The sequence below is a fragment of the Pygoscelis adeliae genome, unplaced genomic scaffold, assembly GCF_000699105.1.
Source record: "Pygoscelis adeliae isolate BGI_AS28 unplaced genomic scaffold, ASM69910v1 Scaffold272, whole genome shotgun sequence".
In the NCBI taxonomy this organism is placed as follows: Eukaryota; Metazoa; Chordata; class Aves; order Sphenisciformes; family Spheniscidae; genus Pygoscelis; species Pygoscelis adeliae.
Window position 1 is genome coordinate 1,298,176 of NW_008824282.1, and position 13,079 is coordinate 1,311,254.

At 41.9% G+C, this 13,079-nt stretch overlaps 1 protein-coding gene across 2 annotated transcripts in view; it reads left to right on the forward strand.

Moving 5' to 3' along the window:
• The first annotated feature begins 9,450 nt into the window (after positions 1-9,450).
• Positions 9,451-13,079, forward strand: part of RAI14 (retinoic acid induced 14) — a 79,551-nt gene continuing 75,922 nt past the window's right edge. For both annotated transcript variants that reach the window (XM_009318443.1, XM_009318444.1), the window contains exon 1: positions 9,451-9,542. In XM_009318443.1, the coding sequence (XP_009316718.1) occupies positions 9,507-9,542 (36 nt within the window). In that variant the 5' untranslated portion in view covers positions 9,451-9,506. The remainder of the gene's footprint in view (positions 9,543-13,079) is intronic.

Here is a 13,079-nt window from a genome sequence, read left to right on the forward strand (position 1 = left end):
TGTGTGCCGTCAGGCCGGCGCCGGTTCCCCCCCGCACCCGTCCCTGTCCGCCCGGCGGGGGGTCTCCGCGGGTCTCTGGGCCCCGAGCGGAGCCGCGGGGGCCGCCCTCGCCGCCTCAGGGAGGGGGTGGCCCGGTCCCTGACAACGCGGGTCCGGCTGAGCCCCGGGGGGCAGCAGTGCTGCCTCCTCACCCCCTCTCCCGAGGGGCCCTGACAGGACTTAAACCCGCCCCCGCGGGGGGACCCCGAGATTGCCTCGCTCCCGTAAAAAAGGTGGCTCCGGGGGCGGCGTTGTCTCGGTGCTCGTGTGGGGAGGTTTCCCTCCGGGGTTTTAGTGGGAGCTCGGGGAAGGGAGGGCTACCGGGCTCCGCCGGGTCCCCCCGCGCCGCTGCCAGCCGCGTCTCCTCCTGCCCCGCGGGCACGCACGGGGGGCTACGCCTTCCTGTGGCAGAGGGGGCTTAACAGACCAAGATTTTCTGTAGCTGTTAAAAAATTAAATAGCCTGCTTTAGGAATCGCATCAAGTTTAACCAGGAGCCTGTGCTTCTAACTTCCAAAAGAGCACGCGAAAGATTTTGCTTTCTCTTGCACAGCGTTTGGCAGCACAAGCCTTCGGCAGTCTGCTGTTGCCACTTGTGACATTCTTAAGTTTCTCCGTGTGAAAAGACTACTTAAATTCCGCTTTATCAGCGTTGCAGGATCTTAACAAATTCTCCCATTTGTTTCTATAGTGAGTGTGAACATGCTTATTAGAGAATTGATATAAAACGCTTGCAGTCTAGTGGGGTGAGTGCTACTTTGGTAGAAGCTGTAGTCCCTTTTTTTTTTTCTTTATCCCAGCGGGTTGCAGTTTAGTGTGTGTTATTTAAAAAAAAATAAAATCAAATGCCAAAAACTACACATACATCATTTTAGAAAGGCCTTCTGATGTCCTAGATTAACTAGGAGTAAATGAATTTAGTAAATATCTGTCAGTGACCTGCTTGGCTCTTGTCTTGGGACACTCATGGAAAGCCGTCAATGAGATTTTATTTGCTAATAGAATTGCTTAACAGCCGTATGAACCATTTGGGTAGAATGAGGCTTGATATGAGCTCAGGATTCTCTTGAGTTGAAGCCAAGCTGAGCTGCTACTATACTATGCAGTAGTAGACGTCTTTCCTCCCAGTCTCTAAAAGTACTGGCCCTGTGCTATTCTCTTCCCTCTTCCAAGAGTGCATATGCTAGCGAAGCAATCATATGCTACCTGCTCCCCTCTCCTTCCCTGAACCAAGAGATGGATAACATCAAGTGGAGAAGAGACTAGGCAGGAGGCTGCAGGTCTCATGAAGCGATGTAAACATTTCACAACAGGATTCACTCACTTGCCTCATCTCTTTGTTTTCTTTTTGTATGTTCCCCACTATGTTACTTTTCTTCTCCCCCCCCACCTCTGATAAGGAGTTTGTACCTCTTTTGAGGGAGAAGCAGTGCCTGGAGAAACATGAAAGCTAAGTTCTTGTGTGAGATGTTGGCAATTTCTAAATCCTGCTGCAACAATACCCTAATCACATTCCTTTTGAGAGTGGATTGTGGGCTAGTTCTTTTTGCGCAGGGATAATGCTTGAAATAAGTACAGAGAAAAAAACAAGCAAAACTAGAACAAATCAATTCAAAGCTTAAGTGCCTTGCTTAGTGTGGAGATAGTAGACTACTGAAAATTCCAAGGTGGGAGCATAGCAATCCATAACATCTTCTGGGGTTATGGATTCGAGTAACTGGCTCTCCTGCTGTGTGCATACTTCCTGCATGTCTGAGAAGCCTGTTCTCTTGCCTGCATTCCTTGGAGTTGCTGTCTAGGTGCCTGTGAATGCACACAGGTGATTGCTCTGCATTTGAGGTAGCGTGGGGCTTGTTTTCAGAGTTGTGAGTCCTTGCTGCTCCTTACCTTTTGAGGGTCCTCTAATAATGGACTTTTAGGGTGTAGAGGAAGTAGTGCAAATAGCTGTAATTCAGGTAATATATTAGAGCAGAGCTTATCAGTGTCGTACAGCCAGAGACAAATGCGAGCCTGCTGAAGTGTGGAAGCAACTGCAGATCTCCACTGGCACTTAGGACTTAACTACCAGTCTTAAGTACTTTGCTGAGGACTGCTGGAGTGGAAGTACACAGCAATGAAAGAAAGCATCCTTCCCTTGTGTTGAGATCCAGGACAGGATGGCCAGTAACACCTGGAGGTGATGGTGGTAGTCCGTGTGCTGAACTTGAGACCACCTCTGGAGGAGAGAGCCTCTAGCCTAATGGTTAGAGCATTTGCCTGGAAAGTTTTAGATCTTGACTCAAGTCCTTCCTCTGCAGGCAGATCTTGCATTTTGGATGAATGTTGTAATAACGTAACATATATTTTCTAAAGCTACCATAGTATCCTTTTGGTTTTGTGCCTGGAAGCCATTGTTGCTATTCAAAATACCGTAAAACAAGATGTGTGGCTTTTTTCACTTGAATCGGGGGGGTGTGTGTGTGTGTAAAGCGGAGAGCCAAGTTTGTTCAGTCATTACCATAGAAAAAGAATTTGTACACTGGTCTCTCTATGGCTCTGTAACTTCAGTAGATGAGGATGTTCCACTTTCCTCATAACTGCTGAGAGTCAGGGGACTACTGTTAGTTATTGCAGATGTCTGGCTTCCCAAAGGCACTGGGACATCCTGAAATGTCTCTGGGGAATTTGACGCTCGAGTGCTTTCTGAGGACCTTGTTTACAAGGACTTGCCTGAGACACCAGCATGATAACTCTAAGGGAGATCTAGAGATTCATAGGTCTCTGAAGGCTGGGACAAGCATCTTAAACACTAGATTTTCTTCTCCCATATTTGTACGGCACCTAGTGCTGCTGCTGTTGAATATAGGTTTCAACAACCTGAATAAAATCAGATAGAAGTCACCTGATTATCATTAAGATGTAGGTGTTGATCTTGCTGATGTTCTGCTAGTTTATAGCATTGATAGTCTTCCAGGATAGAAAATATTTTAATTCCTAGTACTTTTTTTCTGAGGGGTGGAAACGCACCCAACTCTTTTCATTTTTGGGTAATGTTTAAAAAGGTACTGCATTTTCATCAGCTAAAATATTTTCCCTACCCAAGAACTTGGAAGCTGAATAGGGGAGCTGTGTTATCAGCACAGTCTCTGAAGGTATTCTAGACTATAGGAGTTTTCAGTAGGTTACGCTTCCAAGACCTTTCTAAAGTGTAAGGGCAGAGTTTATGGGAGCGGGGCTTGGCAAGTGTCTTAGGTAAATTAAATTGATGTTCCCGTCTTCCTGCCCTAATAGATGACTGTTCTGCCTAAGCCTATTTCAGAATATTAATCTATGAAGTCATGGATATGTCTCTTCATAGATTCAACGTTGCATCTGTACAGATTGTCATGTTTGCCAATTCTGAAGAGCATCTAGTTGAATGGTTGATACAGAATATTAGGAAGGGAGTAAGTATAAACAAGTACTAGCTGTTGTTATCCATGTGGGTTTCTCATTTAAGAACTGGCATTTCATAGGTGAGACTCTGCACCATTTTTCTCTATTTCTAGTTGTAGCCGGATGCTTTAATTCCAATCTAGCCCTGTTGGACTAAGCACTGAACATGGAAAAGTCTTCAGGACTGTAACGTATCTTATGTATGATCAAACCAGAGAATATGGTCTCAAAATTGAGGAGCATGCAAGGGGGGGCCTTTTTGTTTTAGAGACGGGGAAATTGAAAGCAGAGAAAGACAGCAGTATGTCCCAGTTCATGCAGCAAGTCTTGTCTCTCTTATTGTGCTCTTCAGTGAGCTGGATGTGTGTTGACAGACACTTCCAGGCAAAAGAACTGGAGTAAGAACAGAGTAAAGTTGTATGTAATGAGTGAGTGTCAAATTTGTCTGGACTTTGCTTGAGCTAGGATTTTGCCTGGAGTGCTGTCTAATATTCCAAGTAAACAAATCAGGGCAATGTCACATTTTGATTTTTTTCTAATCTTCTCCTGTAATTCACAGTGTGTAAGGCCTTGTTGATGCAAGCTTTCTCCCAGCTGTCTATAACTGATTTTGAAAACACTGTTTAACAAACTGCACACATCCCCACATCGACAGTCTTGCCTGGGTTTGTATTAGTTGTATAACATCCACAGAGGCCGGTACGGCTTCACTGAATCCATTAAAAATCAAGTTTAACATTTGCAAATTCTGAATATCAAAAGGAGGTGTAAGGGTAGAGAGTTGATGCAAAGCATTCTGGAGGGAGGAGCAATAGCTGTAGATTTGTTAGTGATGCAGTATCTATGGAACTCTAACTTTGGGGGTCAGATGCTTAAATTTGTACAGTTCAGCACATCCTTGCCAGTGATTTGTGAACAGATAGAGGGATTGTACTAAGTTACCCAAGGCCCTTGGTATCTCTGATGTCTGATTCTGTTTAGAGTGGGATTAACTGTATATAAATCACTCCCATTCTTGTGTAGTAGTTGGGCTTCTCAGTGCATTTTTCAGTGTGTTTTCATTAGTAAGTAATAGTAGATTAACCAAGCCAAGAATTATTTGTCTTTGTAGGTGACATTGAGTTTAAAAAAAATTCTGTTCCATTTGACTTTTCCTATGATAGGAGGATGGGTTACTCAAGATGGAAAAACTGAGCTGTGCTGATAAAGAGTGAGGAAATGTTCCCATTGCTTTTGGTCACATCATACATGCTTCTTTGCTTTGGCCTGAGAAATAGAGAGAAGAATATGCTCAGCTGGATGGAAGTGAAAAGGTAGTCAGAGATGAAGTGTTGGGAGGATTGTTTTAGGACAGCATGGGCTTGCTGCATTTATGTGCGAACAACCAAAGAGGCTGGGCAATGGCTAATGCCTCCAGGTGGTCCTGTGGCTTTGGCAATGCTAAGGAGAATGTATTTGGTATTTGGATAGTAGGTCGGGGGAGCTCAGGCATGTGAAGCATTTGAGAAGTTGGGTACTGAAGGTGGGCAGCAGAAGATACGCTAGCAGTGTGGATGCTTCTGGCTGCTCTGCAGTGCTGGCTGCCACAAAGGCTTGTGCTTCTGGGTCAGAGCAAGGCTTGTGATTTAGAAAGTGATTATCCAGAGAATAAATGGTGGGTTTGTGCTTTGGGAGAAGACACTTCTGGGACCCCTTATTTTCACCTATGAGCGTAGGTGTATGCACACAAAGGAGATGTATGTGTATAGCGGCAATGGTATTCTTCCAGACCCTCTTCCTCACCCCCCCGTCCCCCACCCCCCCCTTTATGCTGCCAGATCTTGCATGGAGTCTCTAGTTCACCTCACAAGGTGAAAAACAATTCTGAAGTATTTTTGGGAGGGGAAGGGGAAATTAGTTGACGACATGAATTGTGCTTTGCTGCAGAAGAGCACTGTCTGAGATGGAGGCTTCTCAGGGTGTTCTGAAAGAGGTGCAAGATTTTTGACACTTAAATTAATTGAATTCAGCACTTATCAGTAAAAGGTAACTGTCATTGGCGTCAACAGTGTGCATAGTGTACGGTTTTACTATAAACTTGTAGTTTTACTTAGTAAAACTAAGGCTGTTTTACTGTTGCATCACTGGATCTTTGGCCATTCAAGGAGTTAGTTGTAACATTGTTTGAAAGACCTTGCTCTGATTTTCATGCAATTTAATGGAAGGAAAAAAAAATGACAGTATCGTTGTTCACTGTGGTTTGCACAAATCTTGCTGTAAATCAGTGGGGAATATTATCCTAATCTGTTTCCTACGTTTAAACCTAAAGATTGTATTGTGTGTTAAAACACCGTTTCAGTGAAATTATTGAGGCCGAAGACTACCACCACTTCAATGGCTCTTGTTTTAACTAGATAGAAAACATCTTTAGGTTGGTGGTAAACCTGTGGCTTGTATTCCTGAAAGCTATTTCTTAACATTAAGCTGAAGGAAGATGAGATAGAGGACTAGATATTTAATTTTGCAGCTAATGGTTAAAAGCATGTGATCAGCATTAGCTGTTGAGAATCCCTGGAGTTAAGCGCTTCTCTACTTCTAACTTGCTGCAGCTACAAAATGACAGCACTCAGTATTTATTAACACATTTGTTCTGTAAGCGGAGAAATGCCACTATTAGTAGACATTGCTTCTTGTTAATACCTGTGATTCATTGCAGAAGTACTGTTTTGAAGTGCCTTGATGCTCCCTAGTGAATTTCTAGTAGTCGTTTCCTATCTTGTAAAACAGGAGTGTATTAATGGTGCTTCCTTTATCCCCCCTCTGGCAAATGAACAGTTGTCATAAAGCTCTGCTGAATCAGGATGCTGACCTCTTTTTGCATTAATTCCAATAATTACACGCTTTGAGAGGTGACTTCCTCCTTTAAACAGTGCCAAGAAAAGGCAGCCCTCGCCGCTTCATGGGTTTTTATCTCTACAGCTGAAGGATTATGGGCATTATGATGCACAAGCTGTAATCTTAATGTTTGTGTTTAACTATCTCTTATGGAAAAAAATACAGATATGACACACTAAACTTGGGAATGCTGTTTTTGTGTGCTTGTGCATGCTTTTTTAATTATGCTGAGGACTTGAGTTTCACATTCAATGTATAAAATGCACTTACGCAAGAGGTGAAGTATCCTGTGGGAAAAGTAAGTTGGCTTCTAATAGAAATACAGCTCACCTCCCTTCTTCCTTCCTCAAAAGGGGGAAAAGTAGCATATTAGGAGCGCTTGCAAAGCTTATTTAATTAGACTGTGTTACAGGTTCCCCATAGAAGAGAATCCAGCTTTGCAGCTGTTCTGTGCATATACCTACAAGGAGTTGTCATCTCCCCCATAGCCCTGTAGTTGAGTACTTTATCTTCTGTGGGAGCTATAACAAATCTTTCGTTCATGAGAGCCAAAAATGCTGAGGGGGTGGGAAGGGGAAAGACAGCCTATAGCAGACAATTCTTTGGCAATCCGTATGTGAGGAAAGATTTCTTGTTTTCAGTTCCCCATGCATAGGATTTCTTTATATTTTATTAACTGGTCTAATTAAATGGTTTACCTTTTTTTTTAGTCAAATACATTTAACTTTTAAAATAAAGTCCTGTTAAGTTTTGGATTTTGTGGGATATTGTATGATGTTTCTCAGCTTTTAAAGTTCCTTTAAATTGTGGTTTTGTTTTGTTTTTCCCAAAAGTTTAAAAAACAGTTCCGGCTTTTGTCCTCCATTTTCTTTTTTTTTTTCTTTTTTTTTTTTCTTTTTTTGCTGGTGTTGTATGTAAAGAAGGCCAGATAAGTGTAAAGGCATTTGTCTTGTCTGTACCCTGGCATTTCTGGTCTTTGCAATGCTCATCATCTTGGTGTTGCTAGAGAATGATGTAGGAGATTATTGGGCTCTTGCTGAAGTTCAGTCTCCGTTCCAGTGTAGGTTATGACAGCTGTTGAGCAATTTAAACACTTTCTCCAAAGTTTGAGTAGGTGTAGCAGAAATCAAGTGGTATGCTTCTCTCAGAGCAACCTAAAATAATTCCTTCTTTTTGATTTGTTCAAAACTTGCTTATTAAATTTTTTTATAATTATTTTGCAAATACTCCATTCAGCCCAAGAAAAAGCTAAGAAATTGTCACTTAAGCAAGGAAGTGAAAAGCTTCTGCAAAATTTTTTTTTTCTTTTCCTTTTGCATGCTGAAGAATTAAACAAAATGCCAAAAACCCATTCTCCTTGAGATGAAAAGCAAGAAATTCCAATGAAACCCCTCGTTCATATGCCCGAAAGCAGCCAGGAATCTGATATGACTTTAGAATGACTGTTTAATTAGACTTAAGAGTCATTTAATTAGATTTAATGATATTTTAACAGCCTACAGAATTACCCCATCCAGATTACCCATTGGAGGTGTGTGTTCTGTGGGAAATGTATTTGTGTGTATGTAGTGTATGGGATTTTTTGTTTGTTTGGTGGGTGGTTTTTTTTTGAAGAAATGTACTTGTGTTTGTCTTAAATGGCTGTCAGATAAATATAGGGTTGAACTAAATGACATGTTTACTTAGCGCTAATCGCTATTCCTGAATAGTACTGAGCGTTGTATTTTGTGGAAACATTCATATATATTCTACCAAGAGTATACTGTGTAGTTGCATTTTAAAACTCATAGTAGAGTGATCATGTAGAACATAGCAACTTGCTTCATAATAATAAGAGACTTTCTTTTATGAAATAATTGAATCTCACTTTGCTTATCAAACTGTAATCTACTGTGTCGGAAGAGTGATGTGAAACATTAGTGACCCTGCATGACCTATTTGAATTTATGCTCCAGTCCTCATTTCAGTTATTTATTTATCTGGCTAGACTCATAATATTTTTTTCTAGGGTGGAGGGAGGAAGTTTATACAGCTGAGCATCCTTTACTTTAAACTGTTCCTTCAGAAGGAATTTGTATAGCAGCTAAAACTTGTAGATGAGAGGGGCTGGTGATTACAGTGAGCATACTGTAAAACTAGAAATTTGAACATTTTTGCATAGATGGCTTTGCCGAGTCCAGATGTATGTTGCTCTTTCATTAAGTTTTTCTGCTGTGCTCTAGGAAAAAACACATTGCTATGCTACTTTAACATGCTGTTCACCATTACGTTTGTCTTGGATTGGTAATATGGGGTATATTGAAGCTTTCTGTAGGAAACTTTGCACTAGGTACTGGCCCCCTCTTCCCCTGTGAGAGCTTGCAGCTTGTCTGTGATGTTAGTTGTATATGATTGTGCAACTGCTGCTTTTCTTCACTTGAAAGGGAGGAAGGGGGACCATGACTGTTTGTGATAGCACACCATCAAAATAAAACCAGCCATGACTCAAAGAATGCACATACACGTAAGAAACGTACAGTTTCTTATGGGGAAGTGTATAAAACAATTCTTCCAGTGATAACCTCTGTTCTTGCTCAGATGGTTCTATCTACTATGTTGTGTTGAGCTGTCCTAGTATGTGTCATGCATGGTTTAAGTATAATTTTTTATTTGGTTAGTGGTTAGACTTGTACATACAATAGTGGTGGTACTTCTGCTTCCCAGTGCAGACCCACGGTTGTAGGACAGTGAAGTTTTAATGAATGACTTTGTAAAGTGGGAAAAGCAGAAATAAGTATGCAAATGGCTACCCTGATGATGATGTAAAAATAGGCAGTGGGCAGAGAAAGCTGTTACATGTATGAACATGTCGGTGACCTAATTATGTCGAGAGGTAGCTAATATAACATGATACACACTTGAGTTTTTGGTAAAGGTTTGCTCTATTCTTCTGTGGTCATACTTAGGCTTGCTTTTAAGTTTGGAGGAACAGAAAGTTTCCCTTAGCTGGCTGTTAATCTTTTTCAGAGCTTGAGGGCTAAATTCTCAAAGGGTGATATAGGTATGCAAATTCAATTCAGACTTGGCTGCCAGTGAACTGAATGGTATCAAGTTGGCATCTTATTTTTCTTTCTTTTTTGTTTAGATATTGAAGAAGGATAAAAAGCTCCTTAAAGGTTTGGAAGGTTGAATGTGATCAGCATGAAGAGCTTAAAAGCAAAGTTCAGGAAGAGTGACGTAAGTATTTCTGCTCAGTTTGACTGCTGGTTTCCAGGCTGGAAACAAGTTCTTCACTCCCACCTTGATAAGGTTGTAAGTTAATGAATTACAGAAAAGAAAACCTTTTTCCAAGCACAAAGGCAACAGCTGAGTACAGTATGGGGTAGGCTGTTTCTATTCGGAGTGCAACTCTGCTATGCAAACTAATAGTATTTCACTACCTTGCTCCCTATAACTGTATCATGCACATATGTGTGGGGTCTGCAGAACTTCTGTTAGATTGTGCTGGTGCCCAGATTGAAACTTTGTTCCAGGTACAGGATTAAGCCTAGTAAGGACTTTACTACCCAATCATATTTCTGCCTCAGCATAGTACCATTCTTATCAGTGTGGTGTTTGAGCACTTAACGAAACATGTCCTCAGTCTGCGGCAGGGTTTCTTCATCAGCAAGAATACAGGAGCCAGCTGTGCAATTAGGGCAGCTGTGGCTTATCAGTTCTAGTGTGACAGGAGAGGTGGATATGAGGCTTGAGCAGTGAGGATGACAGACGTAAATAAATATGGTGGTCCTACAGGAGACTCTTCAAAACTGCATTTTAGAGACATTAGGCTGCACATCATATATTGCCTCTTGCTAGCAGTAGTAGTTACTAGTATCAGTGGAGACCCAAGCTTGAACTTGTATAGCAAGCATACTTCCCTTGGAGCAGCAGAACTGCTGTAGTCCAGTTCTGTTCTTGTCTGTCTTTTCCTACCGCTACTCATTCCAGCTTCTCATCATGTACTAATGTTAATGGTTATTTGATAGTGCAGTGAGCAGTCAGTGAAACAGGTGAGTTTGTGTTTAATTGACTTTCCGGATTTTGTGTGGAATTGGTAACACATGTCCATGATCTGTGAAGAATGTAATATTCCATCCTTCATCTTAAATTTGTGTGCTGCTTTGAAAAAAGTGATGTATTGTGGTTTGTCATGGCCAGATGCCCACGGGGTCCTAGAGCAGCCATGTTTGGTAAAGATACATTAGGTTTGAAAATGGAGCTTCTTCAGAAGTTTTGATGTTCAGGAATAAAATTACACACTGCAGTCGAATAGTACAGGCTGTGCTTTGATGCAAAGATGGTCTCATGGCACACCATTAGACGGGTGTCTTTAGCTGGCTTGTAATGCACCTCAGTAGCTATGAAGAAGGTAGAGATGCTGTTGTGGTGTAATCTGCAGATTTGCTGGTTACTGCTTAAAAGGTCTTTTGAGCTACAGGTTAGCATTTGGTACAGCTGCTGTATTGGCTTCCTAGCAGCAGCACTGGTGGATGCTCTACGCCTTCAGTTTAGCAAGAGCTCTTTCTAAAAAGACCACCTCTATAAATGAGCTAAATATGTCAACCAACCTTTGCAAGCAGAGTAACTTGCAAAGCAAGTAACTACTTAAGCAGTGTTTGGCTTTTGCTAATCAGCAGACTGAATCAGCCAATGTCTTTTGCCACTTCATGACAAATAAAAATAACATCACAAGTCTCTGGTGTCTCATCTAACTGACTATGCCATTCAGGTTAGAACTGCTAGAATTTTGTGGTCAGACATTGTTGCTCCTGTTGTAACGAGTAGCAGTAGTTGCTATTTTGAGTTCACGTACACCAGTAAAACTTTTTATAGGCATCTGCTTGAATAATGAGAACAGTCCCTTGGCTAATATATGAACACACTTGGTATTACGGAAGTTAGGTGTGCCTGTGTGTTAAGATGACTTCATTCACACTTTTATGCTTGTTGGCTGGGCTGCTGCTCTAGAGCAAAGGCTAAGTGACGTGTGTGATGGAACTAGATCTTGCTGTAGCTAGTCCATCCACTGTTATAAATTGCACTGGTTCACTTATTCCTTACTTATCTATCCTTGATAACTTTGCCTCTCCCCAAAACCAAGTGGAATCTGAAAGTAATTGCTGTTTTGATACTACTGCTGTCTGCTGGCTGGAGACAAAGTTGACCACAAAGGATTTTTCAGGTACCTAAAATTTAGATATGCAGCTCTAAGAGCACAGCAGTCTAAATCCATGACAGTCTGATTTCCTCTGTTTTGAAGCCAAACCTTAAGGGCATAATTCAAAACAGCCAACAGGAGCAGTTCTATATTTTGTGCAAGATAAGCAAGGAAAATTATCCTTCTCTTCTCTTTAGTTTCCAGAAGCTGCCCTTAGCTGTAATTTGTGAGGAGGAGGAAAAGAAGGTGGTTTTAATTGGAATTAGTCTTATTTGTATCTCAATTTATAAGATGTGGTAACTGCTGGATTGGGGGTAAGGGTAAAGTCAGCAGGGATAGAGGGACTCCTTTTCTCATCCCACCTCCCTTGTGTTTCTTTCTGAAGGAAATCTTTGACGTCTTATTTTGTAGAACTGAAGGTGTCTTGGGGGAAGGAACAGTACCCTTCTCTTTAGCCTCACTGTTAGCATAAAAAAAATAGGAAGAGGGGGAGGAGTAGGAATAAGTCTTCAAGGTGTGTGTGAGAAACAGGAATTACACAAACACTTCTCCAGCAGTAAGGCTGATAACACAAAACTGCATGCTGGAATGAGAACCGCATAGGAAACTGTTATGATGTATTAAAGCTCTCTAGGCTGTTCTGGAGTGGCTGAATTGAAAGTGGGCACAACTGCTGATACTCATGCATATGTTTCTGTGTCCCTGCTGTGGGGCTTTGCTTTGGTTCTGTAGCTACACCAGTCTTGCAGCTTGCAAAAGAGATGTCTCTGCTCCCTCTTCTTTCATCTCTGCCCTTCTGGTTTTGAGGGTATCTGACCCTGCAGTGAGCCAGTTCAGGGACATAAAGTAATGGAAAATTATTTTGTGGGGTGAGTTTTAGCGGGTTAACTCCCTGCTCTGTCTCACTGTAGGGTCAGCCCTGAGAGGAATGGTGAAAGGAGGAGGAGCAGCAGGACATCCCTTTCTGCAGCTGTTGCTTGGCTTAGTTGTATTGTCAAATCACATCCTGAGATTATTGGCCTAAAAAGCACAGAGGTGGGCATGCCAGCAAAGGAGTTGCAGGAACACACAAGTAAATAAGGCTGCTAATTCTGGTATTTAGCAGAATTGATATAGTCTACAGCTGAGAGATGGGAGCATGACTCTTCTTAGATGGGAGAGTGACTCCTCACTTCATGCTTTTGCTGCTCAGCCTCCCTGTACCTCACCTGATTCACTCTCTGTGTGCGCAGGCAGCTCCATTAACTGGAGAATCTTTTTTCCTTTACACACTTAATCGCTGTGAAATCCTTCCTGGGGGTGATGGTTGCCATGTGAACATGTGTATTTGGAGTGGAGGAATGAGATTTATCGCTCTGTCACAAATGAGTATTGTCAAAGTGTGATGTGTAGTTTCAGGAGGATGCTTGTAGACTAGAAATGTGTGAACGGGATGCCTAGGTGGGAGCAAATGCTGAGACTGAAAGCTAAGCAGTGGATATGCACACTTCAAGAGTCTGTAGACAAAACAACAGAAATTGCACTTACGACTTGACAAAGCAACTAGTCTCTTCTGCCTGAGAAGCTGTGTTTTA